The sequence below is a fragment of the Acanthochromis polyacanthus genome, chromosome 22 (genome assembly GCF_021347895.1).
Source record: "Acanthochromis polyacanthus isolate Apoly-LR-REF ecotype Palm Island chromosome 22, KAUST_Apoly_ChrSc, whole genome shotgun sequence".
In the NCBI taxonomy this organism is placed as follows: domain Eukaryota; kingdom Metazoa; phylum Chordata; class Actinopteri; family Pomacentridae; genus Acanthochromis; species Acanthochromis polyacanthus.
In genome coordinates this window covers 74,209-97,903 of record NC_067134.1, presented here as the reverse complement: position 1 = coordinate 97,903, position 23,695 = coordinate 74,209, and the positions used below count along the sequence as shown (strand labels likewise).

The 23,695-nt window shown below is 40.3% G+C and overlaps 2 protein-coding genes across 25 annotated transcripts in view; one reads left to right on the top strand and one right to left on the bottom strand.

The window, feature by feature from the left end:
* The window catches only part of LOC127531987 (gastrula zinc finger protein XlCGF8.2DB-like), a 387,969-nt gene extending 375,863 nt beyond the window's left edge, over positions 1 to 12,106 (bottom strand). For 5 of the 24 annotated variants that reach the window (XR_007939221.1, XR_007939222.1, XR_007939223.1 and 2 more), the window contains exons 1-4: positions 11,938 to 12,100; positions 11,209 to 11,310; positions 7,319 to 8,590; positions 6,735 to 6,977 (exon numbers count right to left, since the gene is read on the bottom strand). Coding sequence is in view for 10 of the 24 variants with exons in the window: in XM_051942857.1 (XP_051798817.1) it covers positions 6,864 to 6,974; positions 7,319 to 8,590; positions 11,209 to 11,226 (1,401 nt within the window). In the remaining 14 variants the exon portion in view is untranslated. The other 19 variants (XM_051942859.1, XM_051942861.1, XM_051942858.1 and 16 more) reach the window with 14 other exon arrangements.
* The window catches only part of LOC127531956 (NLR family CARD domain-containing protein 3-like), a 38,647-nt gene continuing 23,825 nt past the window's right edge, over positions 8,874 to 23,695 (top strand). The window contains exon 1 of the mRNA XM_051942576.1: positions 8,874 to 8,898. The gene's annotated coding sequence lies outside the window, so the exon portion shown is untranslated. The remainder of the gene's footprint in view (positions 8,899 to 23,695) is intronic.

Sequence of the window (23,695 nt, the reverse complement as noted above, 5' to 3'; positions counted from 1 at the left end):
ATATGAACAACACCTCAGGTCCTGTGCAAAATGAAACATACCATTCAAACAAAACCTTATTATGTTACTACATGAAACACACACATTTCATGAGGATTAATTCTGTCTGAACCAGATACACACTGCTGTGTTTAACTTCAAACACTTTCAGCAGTTCTACCTCTCAGTGGTTAGATTACTGTCAGTGAAGTACACAGAGAAAGTACAAATATACAACATGGTAAATTCACCAAACACAACACAAGATCAGTGAAAAAGTCTCCTGTGACGATTAATGGCTGCTGGTTAGAGCTTTCATGTTTTCCTGAAGCAGAAGTTTAATTCAGTGTCACTCAAAGCCTGCTGAACCAGTCACATCATGATGTCTCCTGGCTTCGTTTCATGCAAATGATAATTCAGTTCTTTTTTAAGGCCACCAATTATCCAAAATGTGCATCCCCAGCACATGAACACGGCAGCTCTTGTAGGTCAGTTGGTGTGCAGGTTAACAGCTTGGATCCAATTTTAGCAGACTTGAGCAGAAAACAGTCTACTGACGCAAACACGAGCGTTCAAAAGTTTGGGGTCACTTAGAAATGTAAAACATGAAAACCCAACTTTTGAACGGTGGTGTATGTAGATCTATAAAGTCCTCCCCAGTACTCGCTGCAGCTCAAGCACACCAGCTCACCTACGACCGCTCAAACACTGCGTTATGATTTCCATATCCTTCTGTACACTGCCATTCAAAAGTTTGGGGTCATCCAGACAATTCCATGTTCTCCATGAAAGCTCCCACTTTCATTCATGTGCTAACATAACTGCACAAGGGTTTTCTAATCATCAATGAGCCTTTCAACACCATTAGCTAACACAATGTAGCATTAGAACACAGGAGTGATGGTTGCTGTAAATGTTCCTCTGTACCCCTATGGAGATATTCCATTAAAAATCAGCCGTTTCCAGCTACAATAGTCATTTACCACATTAACAAGGTCTAGACTGGATTTATCATTTATTTAATCCGTTGCGCTTCAGTTGCGCGTCAGTGTCCCACCTGTGGTACACTTTGAGATTTGCATAAGCAATTTGCTAAATGTCTGAAACTGCAAACGCGATTATACAAACAGTATAATGCGATGAAAAGCTTAGATTCTCATGAATCCGCCGGTATAAACCACTTTCAGATGTGATTACCACAGCGGGTAATATAAGCACATTTGTCCGACAAACAACGAATATCCATCCATCCGTTCTCTATACACGGCTTCAACGCGCACAGCGCGACTCACATTTCCGGGTTCATTATTACACACAGATGAAAATATTCCACAAAAAACGGCCATAATCCAACCTTGGACATCCAGACGAAACAAGCCAGTAACATATTTTGTCCAAAACATGTCTTGAAGTCGGTATATAATCCACGAATCGGTCGTTTTCAAGGAAATGCACCTCGCGATGCGCGTCCAATATTCCCTGTATTTCTCGTCATATTTTTATTTACAAATAGAATATTAGCGATTTTTTATACTGAAAATGGCTGGAATTGACTGCAGCTTAAAGGGTTAATGCTATCATCATTGAAAAAAACTGATTTCAAGAAAAAGAAAAAAACATTTCTAAATGACCACAAACTTTTGAACAGTGGTGCATATTTATATAATGTCATATTTTTAATTAGACATGTAAGATGAAATGATATTGATGATAGCTCGTGTCCTTGTTTCTCTTTTAGCACACATCACACAGTATTACAATAATTAAGAACATTCAATCATCAAATACAATCATTTTCATAACAAGCTGCTGTGGAGGCAAAACATTTTTGTTCTTTGCAATAAATCTTTTGTTCTTTTATTCAGAGCTCTGAAGGTACAGGTGACACAGAGTGCAAAGCAGTCTATGTGTCAAGTCAAACTGGAAGGAGCTGAAAACTCAAAGGAGAAGCATTTACGCACAGGTCCTACACTCAGCTGGGGAGGAACCAGTGGTGTAGTCAGTCTTATTTTTCAGTTAGCATTGCGTATACCCACTTCTAATGCTCCCTGGTGCGCATCATTCAGTAATATCTGTGTGCCAGGTCGCCCTCTTTTCCTTAAGGATGATGAAGCCATGAACAACCCTCCTCTGCCTGTAATTGGCTGGTACATGCTACCTTCACTGATTCGATTGGTTAACTTTAGGGATGAGCCAATCAGAGGCAGAGTAGGGCGGGTCATACAGAGGAAAATTTTGCTAACACCTCTGTGGCACTCCAGTTGATTGACAGGTCTGCTTGAAAGATGCGCAGAAATGCGAGGAAGTCAGAATAAACACCTTTCAAGTGAGTGGCACGTATCGAGCGAACCTACTTTCATGGACGATATAATTCTCAGGTAAGTTTTAAGGTGGTTTCCAAATGAATCATTGTTTTAAACTACTGGCAACATGACTGCACATTTCAAGGAGAGGATATTTTGTCGCCAGTGGTTAAAGCTGCATTCAATTCCAGCCATTTTCAGTACAAAAAAAATCGCTAATATTCTATTTGTAAATAAAAAATATGACGAGAAATACAGGGAATATTGGACGCGCATCGCGAGGTGCATTTCCTCAAAAATGACCTATTCGTGGATCATATACCGTCTTCAAGACATGTTTTGGACAAAATAGTTTACTGGCTTGTGTCGTCTGGCTGTCCAAGGTTGGATTATGGCCGTTTTTTGTGGAATATTTTCATCTGTGTGTAATAATGAACCCGGAAATGTGAGTCGCGCTGTGTACGTTGAAGCCGTGTATAGAGAACGGATGGATGGATATTCGTTGTTTGTCGGACAAATGTGTTTATATTACCCGCTGTGGTAATCCAGCCCGATCTCACGAGGATTCGTGAAACTGTCACGTAAATTTTTGTTTCGGCTTCGTGCGCACCAACACGATTTCGTCATGTTTTTCGTGCCGCTCACCACGAAATACACACCAATGTATTTTAAACGGCGGACTTTTCGTGCCACTCAGAACGTATTTCAAAAGAATGTGTATATTATATTTTTAATGTAAAACCGCGGCGAATCCAACGCTATATTTTGCATGACATCGTCCCTAAACATAACCCTAACCATAATCCTAACCATAACCTAACCATAACCTAACCATAAGCCGGTGGTACACTTACCAATTTGCATAGGAATTTCAAGAATGTCCGGCGGCCGGCGGCCGCAAACGCGATCACACAAGCAGTATACGCCGACGGACAGCTTAGATCGTCATGAATCCGCCGGTATAAACCACTTTCAGATGTGATTACCACAGCGAAAAACATTTCGTGGTGAGCGGCACGAAAAACATGACGAAATCGTGTTGGTGCGCACGAAACCGAAACTAAAACTTACGTGACAGTTTCACGAATCCCCGTGAGACCGGGTTGGGTAATCACATCTGAAAGTGGTTTATACCGGCGGATTCATGAGAATCTAAGCTTTCCATCGGCGTGTAGTGTTTGTATAATCACGTTTGCAGTTTCAGACATTTAGCAAATTGCTTATGCAGATCTCAAAGTGTACCGCGGACGGGACACTGAAGAGCAACTGAAGCGCAACGGGTTAAACTGAGTGTTGGGGCGAGTCTGACTAACGTTTTGAAAGGCTAACGTTATTCTAACGTAAGTCTGAAGCTCGCTAGATTGGGATAATGTGGGAAAACCTCTCGGCTGGTAGTTGATTTTAAAGTAAGTAAAAACACAAGAATGGGGACAGGTAGTTTAAGATTCGACCTTAAACAATATTGAGGTTTTATTCATGATGAAATATGAACAAGGATGCACTGTCAACTTCATATTTGAAGTATTTTATTTAAATAAATGTTCAAAAGTAACTGAAACACCATGTTTGCCTCATGATAAATACATGTTACATTAATCCAGTTTGCTTGTGTGACCAGTAATAACTACAAACTGCTCCTAATCAAGTCATGATAATTTTATAATAGTGGGCAAGTAGAAATGACTGAAACAAATTGAATAGAGTAGTCTTCTATGTCACTCTTTCTAAAACAGGGCGTTTTTCTGGACAAATTTTTAAAAAAAAGGTGAAAATTAAGAGTATACCCACTTCTCCAGGGACCACTACACCACTGCTACACACTATCCCTACACTACCGAGTGTCACTCCAAAAGAAGTCACACTCGCAGCTGTGGAGGGCACTTTAATTGAAGGGGAGGGTATAAATACGATCGTCAGGAATGGGACGCCCTGTCGCCTCACCGGAAAACGGAAGACGTCATCGCCATGGTAACACAAAGACGCCTACTGTGCATGGCTGTAGCACTGTGGCACAGGTTGCAGGCAATGATGTAGGGGCTACATTCTGCTTCAAATAATTTGAAGTCATCCCACATGTTTTCCAATCCTATTACCTGGCATTTCAAATCCAACAAATGAATGAATAAATGAATTCTGTCAGTTCCGTTCAAATTTTAAGGTGTCAGGGGGTGCACAATTAAATCAAACATCAGCAGAGAAGATTTGTTTCTTTTGTTTTATCTTTTTTCACCACTCTTTTTGTGATGTTCTGTCAGTGTGAAAAAGGCGTGGGAGAAATAATGGACGCATGTGGAACTTAGATCAATATGTTTGTTTCCTCCTCCATTTCGACGTTGCACTTCCTGAAAAAGTTGTCCAGAGTGAGCATCGATGCAGAATCGCTATTTAAGGGCTGAACAGTCCACTATCCCTGCGCACGACGCGGTTTGGGACGGCCCTTAATATGGAGGACCCTCCGGGGGAACGCGCAAACGGAGGGGTAGTGTGTAGGGATAGTGTGTAGGGGGCGCTTTGGGACTGAGCCCTATTGTGTTTCCACTCCGTGTTCCTGCCACGCCTGCAGGATGACCTTCATACTTGTGGCAGTGGTTGGACAATCATCCAATCAGAACGCAGAGCCACATGACACCCAACCAGCTGTGGGTGCTGGGTCGCACACATCACCCAATTCCTGGAGCAGAAAACACAGAGCTACATGCAAATACAATGTGATTTGAACCAAAACATTGATTCTTGTGTTTTAACAATATTAGAGGGCAAGAAAAGTGAACAGAGAGTCAGAAGTCCCTCACTGGAAGACAATTTCTGACAAGAAAAACCTCCAGCAAGAAGTCAAAGGATGCTTTTCCTCACATTAAGTCTCTTCCTTACTGGAGCCGCTGAGAACTTGGACATTGCTGCGTAATTTCTACTGAGAAACTGTTCCAAACAAGAACATGAGTGTTGTTTCCAGAGCAGTTGTGGCCTGTGTTAGGACCATCTGAAAGACAACGTTACAACTGCAACAATGGAGCACTGATGCTGGAATCAGAGATTGAGGTTTTTCAACAGTGGAACTCCGTTTCAAAAAACTTTTTAAAATCATAAACTATGGATATTTCTAATGGTATCTATGAAATATTAGCTCAGTATGTCAGATACTTTCTTAGAGGTTTTTCAGTGGACTGTAGATCCAGTTTCACTCATTTTTATTTTCTCACATTGAAATTTGAGGCTGTTTGAAGATGAATATCCCAAGAGCAATTCTAGATAAAAGCCTGAAACCTTCACTTGTTTGTCTTGTTAACATCAGCAGATCAGATTGCTGTTAAATACAGCAGTGGAAAAAAGTTTTTGGACATCCCATACATTTGTGAAATACTGCATTAAGAATCACTTTGAGGTCTTCAAGAGTCATTTATTTTGGTACAATCATAAAACTAAACACATCCAAAAAAAAACATTAAAAACTGAAAATTGACTGGTTCCATAAAATGAGAAATTTGGTAGAATTTAGTTTTGTTAGTTTTCCTTGTAAACAACAAACCAAATAAATATCATTAACCACGCCTGACGAACGTCAGTGGGGTTACTGCATTCGCTTCGGTATGTGGCTGGCTGGCTGGGTAAGTATGTATGTATGTATGTAGGTATGTGGCGAGGTATGTCCGGTCAGATATCTCTGCAAGTGCTGAAGTCAGGATAATCAAACTTTACACTGAAGATTAGTCTAAGGTCCCCTGCTCACTTGTGGAGTTACAGGTCAGCAGATCAAGTAGGAAGGGATATGTGTAGCATGATCAAAACTGATACATATTGCATCATTTGTATAGGGAAGACAGGATTTTCGCCAGTAGAGGGCGTGGTTCTGGCCTCTACTGAGGGCTCGTCTAGTTTGTGTCTTTCTGATGCAGCCACACCCTTAGAAACACACACAAAAAAAGACTTAAATATTTCATGATAATCTTTAAGATGTGTAAAAATTTTCAGGGTGCCTGAAAACTTTTATCCCTCATTTTATCTGTCAAAGCATGAAAATGTGCCGTTATAAAAACGCCACCATCTCCAGACACATATATGTGGTCATGGTTCCATGATGCCAATGTCATGCTAATGACTGGATGCAGCTAATTTACAAAGAAATTATTCTAAACTACATGTCAGCTTTCAAAGATTGGACTTTTCATCCAACACTTCATGTTTTTTTATATTTCAACTCACACATAATCAGAGATTAGTTGATCTACTTGTTCAATATTAGAGATTCTTCATAGATAGATAGATAGATAGGGTTAACAAATTCACCCTGCTGCTCACTGCCACCATCCAGACGTCTATCCCTCTACCACTGATAATAACTGAGTAACCACTTTGAATGGTATAATTAATTTACCAGTCATGTCTGTTAACGACAGCTTTCCTCTTAATGGATTTTGCAACGAAGCAACGAAGACACTAAACAAGAAATTAGACCTGAATTCTGTGAAGCCGGATCTCAAGGACTTAAAGTTTGTGGAGGACTTCATGAACTTTTACTGAACCCTGCATGGACAAATCTTCTTGGCAGAGGTTCAGTCTGTGTCCAGTGTGCATACGCTGGTGTCATTGTAGGGTTCCCTGTTGGCTGGACATTGGTCCAGACTGGTCAAAGCAGCACTGTTCACCATTGGCAGAGTGCTGACAAGTCTGAGGGTTTTGTCCATCTGTTCCGTTCTGCTTGGAAAACAAACACACAGAGAACGTCAGTGTTTCCTGCAGCATTGAAGAACTGATGCCTTGCCCGAGATAGACAGCACCCCAAATGACATCTGAAGACACTTTTACCTGTTGGAATTTAACATTCAGTTAACTGATTACGTCAGAATTCCTAATCTAACCTACATCCCCAGATTAACCTGGACCAGATTTCTGTATCAAAACAAATACAGGTTAGACTGAACATAATGTGATAATGTGTTAACAGAACAAAACATTTTTGAAACAATTTTGCAGCAATATCAAAAATTATCCAATACAGAATTGTGTGTACACTGTGACTCAGACCAATCTTTACATACCTCACTGTGACACTGATTGAATGCTTTCTTTCTGGTGTGGATCTGCTGGTGTTGTTTCAGGGAACCCAAAGTTGTAAAAGTCTTCTTACACTCATCACATCTGTATGGTCTCTCCCCAGTGTGGACACATTGGTGAACTTTGAGGTTTGCATTGTAGCTGTAGCGTTTCCCACACTGGTCGCAAAGGTATGGTTTAACCCCAGTGTGGGTCACTTCATGAGCTTTTAACTGTGAGTAAAGTACAAATGGTTTGCCACAGTGATCACACACATACACATCATGTCCAGTGTGGATGCGTTGGTGACATTTTAAGCTCTGTTGGTGTTTGAAAGATTTTTCACAGGAGTCACAGTGGTACCGCTTTCTACCAGAATGGGGGCATTGATGGATCAACAACTGTTCATGTTGAGTAATGGTTTTCACACACTGATCACAGTTGAATGGTTTAACTCCACTGTGAATGAGTTGATGTCTTCTTAAGTTACTCTTCCGAGTAAAAGCCTTTCCACACTGATCACAGCTGAATGGTTTAACTTCACTGTGAATGAGTTGATGATCTCTTAACCTTGTCTTGTGAGTAAAAGCCTTTCCACACTGATCACAGCCGAACAATTTCGCTCCAATGTGAATGAGTTGATGACTTCGTAACAGAGGCTTGGTAGTAAAAGTCTTTCCACACTGATCACAGCTGAATGGTTTAACTGTACTGTGAATAAGTTGATGTCTTCTTAAGTGATTCTTTTCAGTAAAAGCCTTTCCACACTGATCACAGCTGAATGGTTTAACTCCACTGTGAATGAGTTGATGTCTTCTTAAGTGACTCTTTTCAGTAAAAACATTTCCACACTGATCACAGCTGAATGGTTTAACTCCACTGTGAATGAGTTGATGACCTATTAACATTCTCTTGTGAGTAAAAGCCTTTTCACACTGATCACAGCCGAACAATTTCACTCCACTGTGAATGAGTTGATGACTTGTTAGATTACTCTTCTTAGTAAAAGCCTTTCCACACTGATCACAGCTGAATGGTTTAACTCCACTGTGAATGAGTTGATGGCTTTTTAAGTGACTCTTCTTAGTAAAAGCCTTTCCACATTGATCACAGCTGAATGGTTTCTCCACAGTGTGAATACGTTTGTGAATTCTTAGCTTTATTGTTGTGCCACATTGCTCACAACTGAGTGATTCATCTCTTTTTGCTGTTGTTGCCGAACCATCCTTATCCTCCTCAGAGGTCCCACATCTCACTCCATTGCTGTGTTTACATTTCTGTAGCAAAAGACAAAGATAAAAACAGAGGCAGTGATGGAAGAGCAATCATGAAAAAATTGAACCTAAAAGTCTCAATTCCATGCAGTTGGACATGAGGCTGAAACAAGATCAAGAATCTGCAGACATGCTAGCAGCTTTGTCATTAGAAACCTAGAAATGTGTCAACAGCACACTCATTTTTTTTCGAAAGCAAATCTCGTTTCGAAATCGCGCAAGAGCTTGCGCAATCACGCGATTTCGGAACGAGATTTGCTTTCCAGCGTCCTGAGATTTGGATACAGACCACAACAAACAGCGATCGCCAGGTAATGTGGAGGTTTTCGTTCACTTCTCATCTCTAGTATGTTGTGGGACACTCATTGAGACTATCTGAGGCGGTCAGTGTGGGGCAAAAGCACGTTAGGGCGGACTTTGACATGGGGGGGCCAGCTGCCCCAATACTTTTCGTTAGCCGAGCTGCAAGCTGAGCTGCTAAGCTGCCTGCCTGGCTAAATACTGGAAGTATGTCGAAAATTCATTTCTCCATCACTTGTTAATTTTTGAGTGTCCCACTGCCCGTGAACGCCTCTGACGAGGCAATAGATTGCACCTGCCAGGTTCTCCCTTCCTCCCTACAGGAGCCAATGGGCGGCAAGGATAGAGGCTTGAAGGCGGTGGAGAGAACTATATACGAGCTGCGGAGGACAACAACGGGGCGCGTCCGGCGGGAGAGAGCGTCCGGCGGGAGAGAGCGTCCGCCTGGAACGAGAGGGCATCCGGCGGGAGAGCGCGTCCAGAAGGAGAGAGGCGCCTGGAAGGAGAGCCGAAATGGTGTGAGTTAATAATGTGAGCTTGGAAGGAAACTTGGAAGGGGTGGACAAGTGGACGGAGCACGAGCTTGAAAACGGAGGCACTGAGTAACTCCGAGACGAAGCCGAGAGGAAACCAGAACGTTACGACGCGACATACTCGCAGCGGCAGGGCAATTAGCTCTGCCTCGGGTGTGAGTATCCCTTTGGGGCTTTCCAGTAACGTTCTGGTGTGGCTATATCCCCTGGAGTGGGTTGATAAGAGGCTTCCATACTGGCAGTGGGTCTGTGTCTTGCAGGTGGTTTCCCCCGGACACGAGCCAGGCTGAGGAAGATGAGGGCTGAACCCCGGGACTGCTGAACCGTGTGCTCCGTATCCTACCACCCCTGGAATGACTTAAAGGGTGGACTTTAACAAGGATTTTAGCTTTGAGCAGTTTTTATTGAGACCCTGAAGTTGTGTTTGACTGTTTCCCCTGCTGGCTGCAGGCCCGAGGAGTGTAACGTAGGAGTTTAACCTGTACTGTAGGAGAAGAATTCATTTTGTAATTAAATGATTGTTTGCCACCGGCATCTGGTTTTCTCGCCCTCTGTGTATTACCGTTGCTGACAAGGTGCTCCACCTGATCGTTAAGAACCTAGTACAAAACCTTTGCAATATTATGAATCTAGTCATTTTCCATTCCAAATCCAAAAAAAGAAAACACTCGGCGGGTGACACATTTCCTTCTCTGAAGAATGTTTTCTTTCTGTACAGTAGCTCTTTAAGCTTCTTAGAAACCCATGGCTTAGTGTTTGGATATAGTTTAATAGGAATAACACTGGTTTCACAGTACGTGACCCAGCTGCTCACAACATCAGTCGGTTCATCAATATCAGCTGAGGACTCCTTAAACGCGTCCCAGTCAGTAACCTCCAGACATCCCTGCAGAGTGTGACAAACTTTTACTCTGATGTTCTGCACTTTGCCTTGCTTCAGTCATTCCCATGGTGTTGATCTGTGCATGTAATTGTTTGGACAGATAAACGTCAAACCACAGCAATCTGGAAACTGCACCCAAGGATGAACCACACCTTTGGAGGCCCACAAGTGTCTTCCTGATGTCTTGGCTGATTTCTTTAGATTTTCTAATGTCGTCACACAAGGAAGCAGTGTGTTTGAGGTGTGCCTGAAAATACATCTTAATCTATCAAAAGCTTTCAAAGTCAGGACATCATCATCTTGAAGGCATAGCTATCTTAGTGCATGCAAACTTCTGATTGTGAAGAAAGTAATAATTCTTTTTAAAAAAAAAATCTCTCTTTCGTTATTCTGGCATTTAAAGATAATTTTGGTCATCTTAACCGACATAAAACAGGAGAAGCATTGCCAGATTTAATGTCAGATCATGTAAATTAAAAAAAGGGTTATGTGTCGTTTATACAGTGTAAGTAAACTTCTGGGTTCAACTGTTTGAATTTCTTGAGAAGGAAAAGGCTGGTAAACTCACAATGCTCAAAAGTATTATTCTCTACCAAAGAAAATGCTGCTCTTTACCTTCCTGAACAACTTGCTTGAAAAACAAGACTTTTCTTCTGTTACTTATCTTCATCACCATGTAAGACATTTTCATAAAGTATGATCAGCAGCTAGTTCAGCCTCAAACAAAAAACAAGCAGCTTCCTAGCAGTCCACCATTATATCCTCAGTACAGCTGCTTCTGCAGAGCTACATCTCTCCAGCCAACGTCACCTGGCTTTGGTCGGCCCATCTAACCAACTGGAGCAACTTTACACATTTTAAACAACAAATTCATGATAATAATGTTACAGTGGTATGTTTCTCACTTTTTGTGAAGAATCCATGTTTCCTCCGTTGTTGAGCTCAGACTAAATGGCTGCCAACATTCCTCTGCTCCTCCGTCAGACTCTCCTCCTCCTGCCAATCACCTGTCACATCAAACACATCTTCATTAGGATACCACTCTATACACAAGTGTCAGAGTGTCCCATATGTTCATCAGCCAACACAGAGGACACATTTCAACTCAATAGTTCACTTTCAGCTCTTTTCAGTTTCACCTAAAACTGATACAAATTAACTTAAACTGTTAAAAATAAGGAACACAGACAGAAAACAGACATGGAAAAAGAGAATAAAGAGAAAATAAAGATGCTACTGCAGGTGATTCAAGACAGGACTGCTGGTAGAAAACTGTTCATACTGTAAGTTAGTGAATGTATTTTACTGCTCAGTGTTCTGTTTAAAGGCAGCTCTCACTCTCTGTTCTTTGCACTCTCCCATAGTGTCAAGTGTCCTCCCACTTTCAATGACAGGTGATTCTCATTGATGATTTTTCTCACAGTTTCTGCAGTTTCCCCACTTGAAAAAGGATGTTTCATCTACCCAGGGTTTGAGCAGGACTCCACTCATCAGACAGTTGCTTTCTTTCTTTTCCCTCTTTTATTTTGCAGTGGTTTGGGTTATCGTGGCTAATGCTAATGCTAACACATACTGCAGTGGCACACATCGGCAACTTAAACAGTCTTTTAGAGTCTCCACAATTCTGCTCTTACCGGCTGCAACCCGGATTTTGGAGATGAAGGCAATCCTGCACAGTTTGCCGCAGATCTTGATGCTTTCCCAACAGAAATTCACGCACACTTTGTTTGAACACGGTCATTCATTCTCAGTTCCTCCACAGTGCTGCGTGTGTCTCCTTTTTGCCGCCGGTGACAAACCTCAAGCCGGAGATTGGTTCCGCCCCAGCTGAGTGTAGGACCTGTGCGTAAATGCTTCTCCTTTGAGTTTTCAGCTCCTTCCAGTTTGACTTGACACATAGACTGCTTTGCACTCTGTGTCACCTGTACCTTCAGAGCTCTGAATAAAAGAACAAAAGATTTATTGCAAAGAACAAAAAGGTTTTGCCTCCACAGCAGCTTGTTATGAAAATGATTGTATTTGATGATTGAATGTTCTTATTCATTGTAATACTGTGTGATGTGTGCTAAAAGAGGAACAAGGACACGAGCCATCATCAATATTATTTCATCTTACATGTCTAATTTTTAAAAAAAATATGACATTATATAAATATGCACTACTGTTCAAAAGTTTGAGGTCACTCAGAAATGTCCTTTTTCTTGAAATCAGTTTTTCCTGCAGATAAATCGGATTGGTTTGACAAAAGAAATGAAGCAGTTTAAATACTGAGGTTCAGACCCTCCAGTATTATTGATCATAGAGGGACACTAATATGTAGAAATATGAAGGTTTAGAGCCACCAGTGTTAGAAATGATGGAGAACAATCAGACTCATTTAAATATTAGTATTAAAACTATCACAAATAGGAATAAAATGACCAAGAAATGGATAAAGCAACCAGAAATCTACATAAAATAACTGACATATGAGACAGAACTACCACAAATATGCATAAAATGAGAAAGATATGAGATAAAACTACCACAAGGATAAAAAATTTACTTATTTATTTTCAAAAGTCAAAGCATTTCTTCCTCAGACTGACTTTAAAAGCACGTGTTTGGAGAGATTGATAGAGCTGGAATGAAAATGTCTTTGGGGAAATCAGTGGCTCCAGATGGACTTACAACCAACTTTGATCCGTTTTTCTGGGCTGATATTAGAGAATGACTGTTTGAAGCATTCAAAGAAGCTTTCAATCAGGGAGTCACACTCATTTTAGTTCAGGTTCCCCATTTAGCCCAGTTTGATCTCAAGTGGGCCGGACCGCTTTTTACTACAGGATCAGAACCACAAAAGTCAGATTAAAAAAGACAAAAAATGAGACAAAAACCAGACAAAATATTGTCAAAATGAGACAAAAAAGGACAAAAGAACAATCTAGTGTTTGACTTTGTGGTCATGGTCTAGAAATGATTTTAAATTGATACTTTGACTCATTTACAATCTGCAGTTCATGTCTTCTCTGGAATTTGGACACTTTGATGATGATTGATGGATTGTGCTCATTTGGTAGAGGATGCTGCTTTTACACTCTTTCTACATTCATTGAAAGCTTCTGACAAGCTTCAACACCACTTTATTTGACATTCACTGCATTATTTTGGATGGAAAATTCATTCATATGCTCTCAATGTTGTCCAGCAGAATTCCTTCAATGTGGAACTACTAGAAGATGAGATGTTAACAGGAGCAAACACCAAGGAGACCCATCAGTCCTCTGCTGTTTATTATTAGCTCTGGATATCAACCCTCCTGTTGGCTTCATTTACGGCACCAAAAAACAGGGAAAAAATCCAGAAATTCAGCAAAAAAATTCACTAAATTTATGAAAATGTGCAAAAACCTTCAGGAAAAAAATTCCAATAATTCCTTCAAAGTTTTATTTAAAAAAACAAAACAAAACAAAATCCCCCTAATTTGGCAAGAAAATTCCTGCAAATATTTTTTTTAAAAATGAGTAAAAATCTTCCAATAAATCCTAAAAATATCTAAAGTGATTCCATATTTATCAGTAAAACTTCTGATATTTTCTTAAAGCGACACGAGGGTTAAAATAATGAAACTCTAAAAGCATTTAATAATGACACAGTCAGCAGATGATCCAACATTATTTTAAAGCTGTGTGTATTTTCCAGAAGCCTCAGGGTTTGATTGAAACTAAATGTGAGATCTGATCCATTCACCAGAAAACACAAACTTTACTTCAAAATATTCCAGTAAAAATGAGCTGAAACATTTGGGAGAAACTATCAGTAAAATACGATCAACAGGGAAACTTCTAACATTCTGATTGTTGGAAATCAAATCTAAAATCATTGAAGATCTGCTTCCAAAGGAATCTTTCATATTTGGTAGAATATTGAGGACAGAAATGGAAGGATTTCAGGATAAATTTACCACAAACCACAGAAGAGCACAGAATACTTTGGAAAGAGTGATCTAGATGTGATGAACTGACTGCCAAGTCCTCACACCTTAATCCCATCAGAAAGTTATGGAGATTTATGGCAAGAAAAGTTCATAATGATGGAAAACAGTTCAATAACAAGGATGACCTGAAACATTAATGATTAAAGCACGAGACAGAATTGATGAGAAAATGCTGCTTTTTCTGATTCAGAGACAAAAAGGTGAACAGAAGTGACTTTACATTATGGAGACAATAAATTATGAAGATCTGATCTTTTTGTTGACATTTTTAATTCTATTTAATCAAATTTACAACTGTAAAATAAATGATGTTTTATATTTAAATTTCTACCTGTTCTGATCTCTGTGTTCCATGTTGAGTAGAACAAAGCAGATGAATAATAACCAGCTGATATAATGTGTGTTTGTAATGAAGAACTCAGAGTCAGGATTTGTAGCCACAGACCTTTATTCTTCTCCATCACACACAAGATGAAGGAAGTTCTCATTTCATCACTAGAACAGGATTTAAAGACTCAAATCAGGATCAAGTGTGGCTGCACAAAAAGCTGATTTTCACTGGACAATAATGTGTGAAAGTCTGTCAGCAGTTTGGAGATTCACTGCTTCCTCTCTCATTTCACACTTTGTGCAGCTCAAATGCTTTTAGTTCAAGTAAGTGTCAGAGGAACACAGCACACTTCTCCTCCATTCCTCGGGCATCTTCGCACTATGTAAGATCCTGTTGAACAACCCAGTCACAAACTCTACTGCTACCTCTCCGAGACACTTCCATACCTCCACAGGTATATCATCAGGACCAAGTGCCTTTCCACTCTTCATCCTTAGCACACCAGCTCACCTACGACCGCTCAAACACTGCGTTATGATTTCCATATCCTTCTGTACACTACCGTTCAAAAGTTTGGGGTCATCCAGACAATTCCATGTTCTCCATGAAAGCTCCCACTTTCATTCATGTGCTAACATAACTGCACAAGGGTTTTCTAATCATCAATGAGCCTTTCAACACCATTAGCTAACACAATGTAGCATTAGAACACAGGAGTGATGGTTGCTGTAAATGTTCCTCTGTACCCCTATGGAGATATTCCATTAAAAATCTGCTGTTTCCAGCTACAATAGTCATTTACCACATTAACAAGGTCTAGACTGGATTTATCATTTATTTAATGCTATCTTCATTGAAAAGAACTGATTTCAAGAAAAAGGACATTTCTAAGTTACCTCAAACTTTTGAACAGTAGTGCATATTTATATAATGTCATATTTTTTTTAAATTAGCCATGTAAGATGAAATGATATTGATGATAGTTCGTATCCTTGTTCCTCTTTTAGCACACATCACACAGTATTACAATGAATAAGAACATTCAATCATCAAATACAATCATTTTCATAACAAGCTGCTGTGGAGGCAAAACCTTTTTGTTCTTTGCAATAAATCTTTTGTTCTTTTATTCAGAGCTCTGAAGGTACAGGTGACACAGAGTGCAAAGCAGTCTATGTGTCAAGTCAAACTGGAAGGAGCTGAAAACTCAAAGGAGAAGCATTTACGCACAGGTCCTACACTCAGCTGGGGCGGAACCAATCTCCGGCTTCAGGTTTGTCACCGGCGGCAAAAAGGAGACACACGCAGCACTGTGGAGGAACTGAGAATGAATGACCGTGTTCAAACAAAGTGTGCGTGAATTTCTGTTGGGAAAGCATCAAGATCTGCGGCAAACTGTGCAGGATTGCCTTCATCTCCAAAATCCGGGTTGCAGCCGGTAAGAGCAGAATTCTGGAGACTCTAAAAGACTGTTTAAGCTGCCGATGTGTGCCACTGCAGTATGTGTTAGCATTAGCATTAGCCACGGAGATCAGCCACGAGGGGCTTGCTGTGAACTTTGTCTGTTTACCAATAATTGCCGTGTGTTTTGAAATTGTTCAGTTGAAAATAAGATTGCAGGCTAATTGGTGCTAATCAGAGCCCGAGAGATAGTAAGAGTTGCGACACTCATGCTCTCGCAGCGGGGCGGTCACGTGGTTCATGTTAGCCTGAATAGTTCCAAACAGGCAGCGCTGTCATTTCCTTCTATGGGACTGAGAGCGGCGATTTCACGGTAAAAAAAGGAATAAAATCACACCTCCAAATACTTGTTTGATTATTAATTCATTGGAGTATGTATGTAAATGTCAGTTTTACATTTTGAGCCGTAAGGTGACATATTAAAGACACTTTTGGGGTTTTGGAGGGAATGTTCCACATTCGTGTTAGCATGGAAAATCGACTTTTACACAGAAATGTAAGATGATTGAAAATGTTAATTTTTGCCCAGCTGGATTATTGTATTTCCAGACAATGTCTATATTTCTCTGATTCACTTACTCGTAGTCTGGCAATTATTGAAAAGCAGAGTAACAACAGTCCATTCAGCAGATAGTGTCCAGCCACTTCTGATGAGGCAGGAGTTGACTCACTATAACCATTTTAAGACATACACAAAATATATATTCAAGAATAACAACTCATTATGCTTTGATGAATGAAATAGTATGTTTTATTGACAATGGGAGAAACAATGAGGGTCTTCGTGTCTTCAGTGAGGGCTCTCGGGATACTGGCGGATAGATACGATAGATATTAATAAATATATTTGTTAAATACTTACAAGTATAAGTTTATGGATTATAAAGGGTCTCATATAAAGGACATAGTCTTGACAATTAAAAAGAGGTAGCGATGTAGCTAGGTAGCTTTCAAAGAAGAGCTAACAAGCACATGGCAATGCCTGAAAGTCGGTCATCTGCCAATATTCACAAATACAGATAAATGTCTGCACCACAAAGGGCTTCTGATATAATATAAAGATGTTAAAATTAAAAAGAGGTAGCAACTCATCAACAATTAATCCGTCAATATATCCCTGGAGATAACTTCACAGCTAACAGCAGAGTCGAGCTAAAAAAAGTAGCAGAAATTCGGTTGTCTACCAAGATAAAAAAATATATATAATTACGCTGCGCAAATACAAATAAAGCTCAGCATATGCATCATAAAGAGCCTCTGATAAAATATAGGCAGTTGACAATTCAAAAGAGGTAGGCATTTCATCAACTTACCTCCACATATACTCAACGACCTGCAGTGCAAATGAACGCTGGCTATCACTGTCGAAGCCGTGCTTGGAACTAAACAAGCCTCCACAACCCGGAAGTAGACCGAAAGAAAGCGTACAACGGCACCCTATGGGAGTGTCGCAACTCTTACTGTCTCTAGGGCTCTGGTGCTAATTAGAGGGTTCCAGCTAAGACCAGTGAATTCATCCTGTTTGTAATGGTGGGTTTTTACGATGCCCTTTATTTATTTATTGGATCTGGAAAGGATTGCACTTTAAAAGCACTTTATGCACTTAAAATAATTTTAAAACCATGAAGTAAAAAGTATAAAATGGTTAAAAAATTTTAATAAAAATCCTCAGAGTAATTTTTTAAACTGTGATTTAAAATTAACTCTTTAGAATGCAGATAAATTCATGTGTGGTATAGTATTGGGTTGAATATTGCTCATGCCATGATTTGTCGCTTCAGTTTATGTGGTGTTGAGGTTGACAAACATAAAGTGAGTGGAGTAGCATTTGCCAATGTGGTGAAAATGTCCATGAGGAATGGTTGTTACTATTTGCTGAATGCAGTAATGCGAACATTGTCCTTTTGTGTTCTGTTTAAAGGTTTTTCACCTTAATCTATCAACTAAACGTATGGACTTATGGAAGTTGCCACCTCTGTATCTCATGAATTTGTGACCACTGCAAAATAAAAGAGGGAAAAGAAAGAAAGCAACTGTCTGATTGATGAGTGGAGTCCTGCTCAAACCCTGGGTAGATGAAACATCATTTTTCAAGTGGGGAAACTGCACAAACTGTGAGAAATATCATTAATGCGAATCACCTGTCATTGAAAGTGGGAGGACACTTGACACTATGGGAGAGTGCAAAGAACAGAGAGTGAGAGCTGCCTTTAAACAGAACACTGAGCAGTAAAATACATTCACTAACTTACAGCATGAACAGTTTTCTACCAGCAGTCCTGTCTTGAATCAGCTGCAGTAGCATCTTTATGTTCTCTTTATTCTCTTTTTCCATGTCTGTTTTCTGTCTATGTTCCTTATTTTTAACAGTTTAAGTTCATTTGTATCAGTTTTAGTTGAAACTGAAAAGAGCTAAAAGTGAACTATTGAGTTGAAATGTGTCCTCTGTGTTGGCTGATGAACATATGGGACACTCTGACACTTGTGTATAGAGTGGTATCCTCATGAAGATGTGTTTGATGTGACAGGTGATTGGCAGGAGGAGGAGAGTCTGACGGAGGAGCAGAGGAATGTTGGCAGCCATTTAGTCTGAGCTCAACAACGGAGGAAACATGGATTCTTCACAAAAAGTGAGAAACATACCACTGTAACATTATTATCATTCATTTGTTCTTTCAAATGTGTAAAGTTGCTCCAGTTGGTTAGATGGGCCGACCAAAGCCAGGTGACGTTGGCTGGAGAGATGTAGCTCTGCAGAAGCAGCTGTACTGAGGATATAATGGTGGACTGCTAGGAAGCTGCTTGTTTTTTGTTTGAGGCTGAACTAGCTGCTGATCATACTTTCTGAAAATGTCTTACATGGTGATGAAGATAAGTAACAGAAGAAAAGTCTTGTTTTTCAAGCAAGTTGTTGAGGAAGGTAAAGAGCAGCATTTTCTTTGGTAGAGAATAATACTTTTGAGCATTGTGAGTTTACCAGCCTTTTCCTTCTCATGAAATTCAGACAGTTGAACCCAGAAGTTTACTTACACTGTATAAACGACACATAACCCTTTTTTTTAATTTACACGATCTGACATTAAATCTGGCAATGCTTCTCCTCTGTTTTATGTCGGTTAAGATGACCAAAATTATCTTTAAATGCCAGAATAATGAAAGAGATTTTTTTAATAGAATTTTTATTACTTTCTTCACAATCTTGGACTTGACTATGGACTTTAGCCATACTATGTTCCAAGGGTCACATCATAACAATACTTGTATACATTCCACCCAAGGTAACTGACTTGGTTCCATGTGATGTTTTGCATGATACTGTTGCTAGGATACAGACTCAACATCCTGAGGCGCTTGTAATAATATCAGGAGATTTCAATCATGTCAGCCTCTCCTCTCATCTGACTGGATTTACACAGTTTAACTGCCCTACCAGAGAGAATAAAACCCTAGACCTGCTGTATGCCAATGTCAAAGAAGGTTACAGAGCTACTGCCTTACCACCACTGGGCAGGTCAGATCATAACTTGGTTTATCTGCAGACCTGTTACAAACCTTGTGTGCTGAGACAGTCTGCAACTAAAGTCCAAATCAGAGGATGGACTCCTCAAACTAGTGAAGCTCTAAGGGACTGCTTTGAATCAACAGACTGGAATGTGCTTCTGGAAACAGATGAGGACAGTATGAACATTGACAGACAGGTTGATTGTTTTACTGAATACATCAGCTTCTCTATAGACGCAGTCATACCTGCAAAGGCTGCCTGCTCTATGGATAACATCCTGTATTGTATCGGTACCAAAAATCAAATGTCCAGTTGAACTAAATGACTACAGACCTATTGCTCTGACCTCACACATCATGAAAACTCTGGCGCAGCTGGTTTTACGTCTACTGAGGCTTGAGGTCAAAGACAAACTCGATTCCTTGCAGTTTGCATACAAAAAACACATTGGAGTGGATGATGCCATCCTCTTCATGCTTCACCGTGCCCTGTCTCATCTGGAGGAACCTGGAGTTTATGTGAGAATCATGTTCTTTGATTTTTCAACTCCATCCAACCCACCATCCTCAAAGACAAGCTCACAGAGATGGGAGTGGATCCTTCCTGTCTTTCATGGATCACAGATTACCTGACAGGAAGGCCAGTTTGTCAGGCTGGGGAACTGTGTTTCTGGGATGTTAATGAGTAGTACTGGGGCTCCACAAGGAACAGTCCTGGCTCCATTCCTGTTCACACTGTATACATCTGACTTCAAATACAGCACTGAGTCCTGCCACATTCAGAAATACTCTGATGACACTGCTATCGTGGCATGTATCAGAAATGGACATGAAGCTGAATACAGAGATCTGATAAGTGCCTTCAGTGACTGGAGTCACAAAAACTGCCTGCTATTCAACGCCTCAAAGACAAAGGAAATGATCATAAATTTCCGCAGATCCAAAACCCCTCTTCATCCATTGAACACTTGTGGTGTTGACATGGAGGTGGTGACATCATATAAATATTTAGGTGTCCACCTTGACAATAAATTAGACTGGTCTAAAAATGCAGACTTCATCTACAAAAAGGGCCAGAGCCAACTTTTTTGCCTGAGAAGATTTCGATCAATAGACATCTGCAGTAAGATGCTGCAGATGTTTTATCAGTCTGTGGTAGCAAGTGTCCTGTTTTATGCTGCAGTCTGCTGGGGAGGCAGTATAAAGAACAAGGATGCAAGGCATCTGAACAAACTGATTAAAAAAGCTGCTCTGTAGTTGGAATCGGATTGAACACATTGGAGGATGAGGTGGAGAGACGGACACTTAGAAAGATGGAGGCCATTCTGACAAACATGGATCATCCACTTCACATTTGCCTCAGTGAACAACAAAACATCGGTGGACGGCTCCTATCCCTGTGCTGCAGGACAAAAAAATTCAGGAAATGTTTCTTGCCATCAGCAATCGGACTGTTTAATTCAAAAGCAAAAAGATAAGACCAAACAATTGAATTTCCCTTCGGGGATTAATATAGCAGTCCCTCCAGGAATTTGCGATGTTGTGATCACGCGAAATCAACCAATCTCTGCGAATTTTGCGTGGCCTTGCAATTTTGTCCAATCACCGCAACTTTCCCGCAATTTTGGCCCGCCTCCCGTGAGTTCCACCAATCATAGCAGTCCCCAGCGCAAACCTAATGCACGTACGTCACCGAATTCACTTCCTTGTTTATGGTTTGAAAATGCAGACATGTGCAGTACTAATGTCTCTCATTTACCAACAAAAATTACTGCTGAAGACATTGATAAACAACTAATTCACTGATGTTTTTCACCAAAGTGAAGCTAAACGGTTTTACAACCGTGCAATATTGTGGTGGAATACAAAAAGGAAAAAAAAATCATCGATTAATACACTTTAAAAAAACATGAAACATATTAGAACGGCTGAAATGAGCGGAAAACAGACCACATTAATCACCATGATGGAAACCGTTGCATCCAGATCCATTAGAGCACTGAAAGAATGAGGTAAATTAGTTTAATTATTCCACCAAAGAACTCGGCAGTGTTATGTGACAATCGGCGTGTGTGAATCCTTCCTCTGTTACCAACATCACTCAAAAACAGACTCAGGGATTTGAATGAAATTTTCAGGGTCGGTCAGAAATGACACAAGGACCAAATGATTAGACTTCAGCAGTGATGCGGCTTAAAGTTTGGATCCACGTATTTGTTAAGGATTCATAGCGGCACTGCGTCTGATAGCGGCACGGTAACCATGGCAACAGGTGAACGCTACCTCAGCGGCCCGCTGACGATCACATGATTGTGATCCTACAACAAATCTACCACTGTGGACGTATCGGAAATGACACAAGGAACAACTGATTAAATTGTGGGGGTGTTTCTGAGTCCCATCAATTCCAGTTGCCAGCTACATATTTAGGTCACGCGATTCGGTATGTATACATGCAGAACACACACCTGTCTTGGTGCAGGACTGCGCTCTCTGTGCTGTTCTTTTTAGTTGACGTGACCAGCCGTGAGCGTGTGCTTGTGAACACATGTGTGCCAGGATGTGAAATTAACTTTTTAAGCCACTGACAGATATGTCCAAATATGATTCATTCAATAGTAAATTAGCATTTTGTGCCGCAAATCTACCAACCACATCATGTTAAACCAGTATCTGGCTGCTGCTAATTTCCCACTGTGGTGTGCCAGCTTTTGTGGAAATGGGTTGGAACGTTATATAATTAATTTCGGAATAAATATTGTCAATTACAGCGTTGAAACATGTTCTACAATCTGGAAAAAATGCAGCTTTTTAGTAGTTGTCACTGTCTCCCGCAATTTCATCACAACAAATAAGCTTAAAACATTGCAACTTTTATCGCAATTTTTTTAGAAAAGCTGCCGCGAATTCAGGCATTTTCGGCCGCAACAATCATGAAAAACGCCCGCAAAATCTTGGAGGGACTGAATAACGTAATTCTATTCTATAATCAGAAGTTTGCATACACTAAGATTGCTATGCCTTCAAGATAATGATGTCCTGACTTTGAAAGCTTTTGATAGATTAAGATGTATTTTCAGGCACACCTCAAACCCACTGCTTCCTTGTGTGATGACATTAGAAAACCTAAAGAAATCAGCCAAGACATCAGGAAGACATTTGTGGGCCTCCGCAGGTGTGGTTCATCCTTGAGTGTAGGCATGTAACGATATGAAAATTTGATATCACGATAATTGTGATCAAAATTATCACGGTTATCGATATTATCACGGTATTGTGAAATATGTTCAAAATGTTTAAAAAGTACTCATAGGCACACTTAAATCAATGAACAACGTTTTTATTTTAGCAAAAAAACAATCAAAATAAGAACTTCAACCTTAAATAGCATATTAATAAGCTACAAAATTAAAGAGGGGACCTTAAAAGATCCAGGAGGTAGTCCGTTTGCTTGAAAGCAACATTTGGAATAAAGTACAACAAAAGAAGTAAGGTGCCACTGCCTCATAAACATTAACATTTAACATAAACATTTGTTGTGCAAAGTGTATGAATCTTCACATTCAGTGCTCGGAAAGTCTTACAAATATTATACAATAACACTAGTAGTAAAAAACAGTAAAGTGGATGCAAGAACAATATAACCACATGTAAACAAATGTGTAGTGCAGATGGTGGTTAAAATAACATAAAATATGAAAACAAATCAAATGAGCCACACTGATTGTCTGTAGTCCTCACCATAAGGTGTTGCTTGCTGCTGACTTTGATCACGAGTTGAGATTGAAACGTAAAAATGTCAGCATATTTACTTTGTCTGGCTTGAGAAGTGATCTTTGAGGGGAGACGATGTGCCCGCTGGCACTGAATACCCTCTCGGATGGCACGCTGGTTGCTGGGATGCACAAAAGCTTCCTGGAAACCCTGGCAAGATGAGGCAGCTCTGATGCATGCCCCCTCCACCACACAAGTGGATCCTCCTCTGCTGAAATGGATGGCAGAGACAAGTAGTGCTTTATTTCTTCCTTCACTCTCTCTGCAGTGGTCATAAACTGACCCTCCTCCCTTCTCTGGTTCCTTGCTGAGGAAATCTTTCTCAACAATCCAGCCAGGCCTTTCTCCT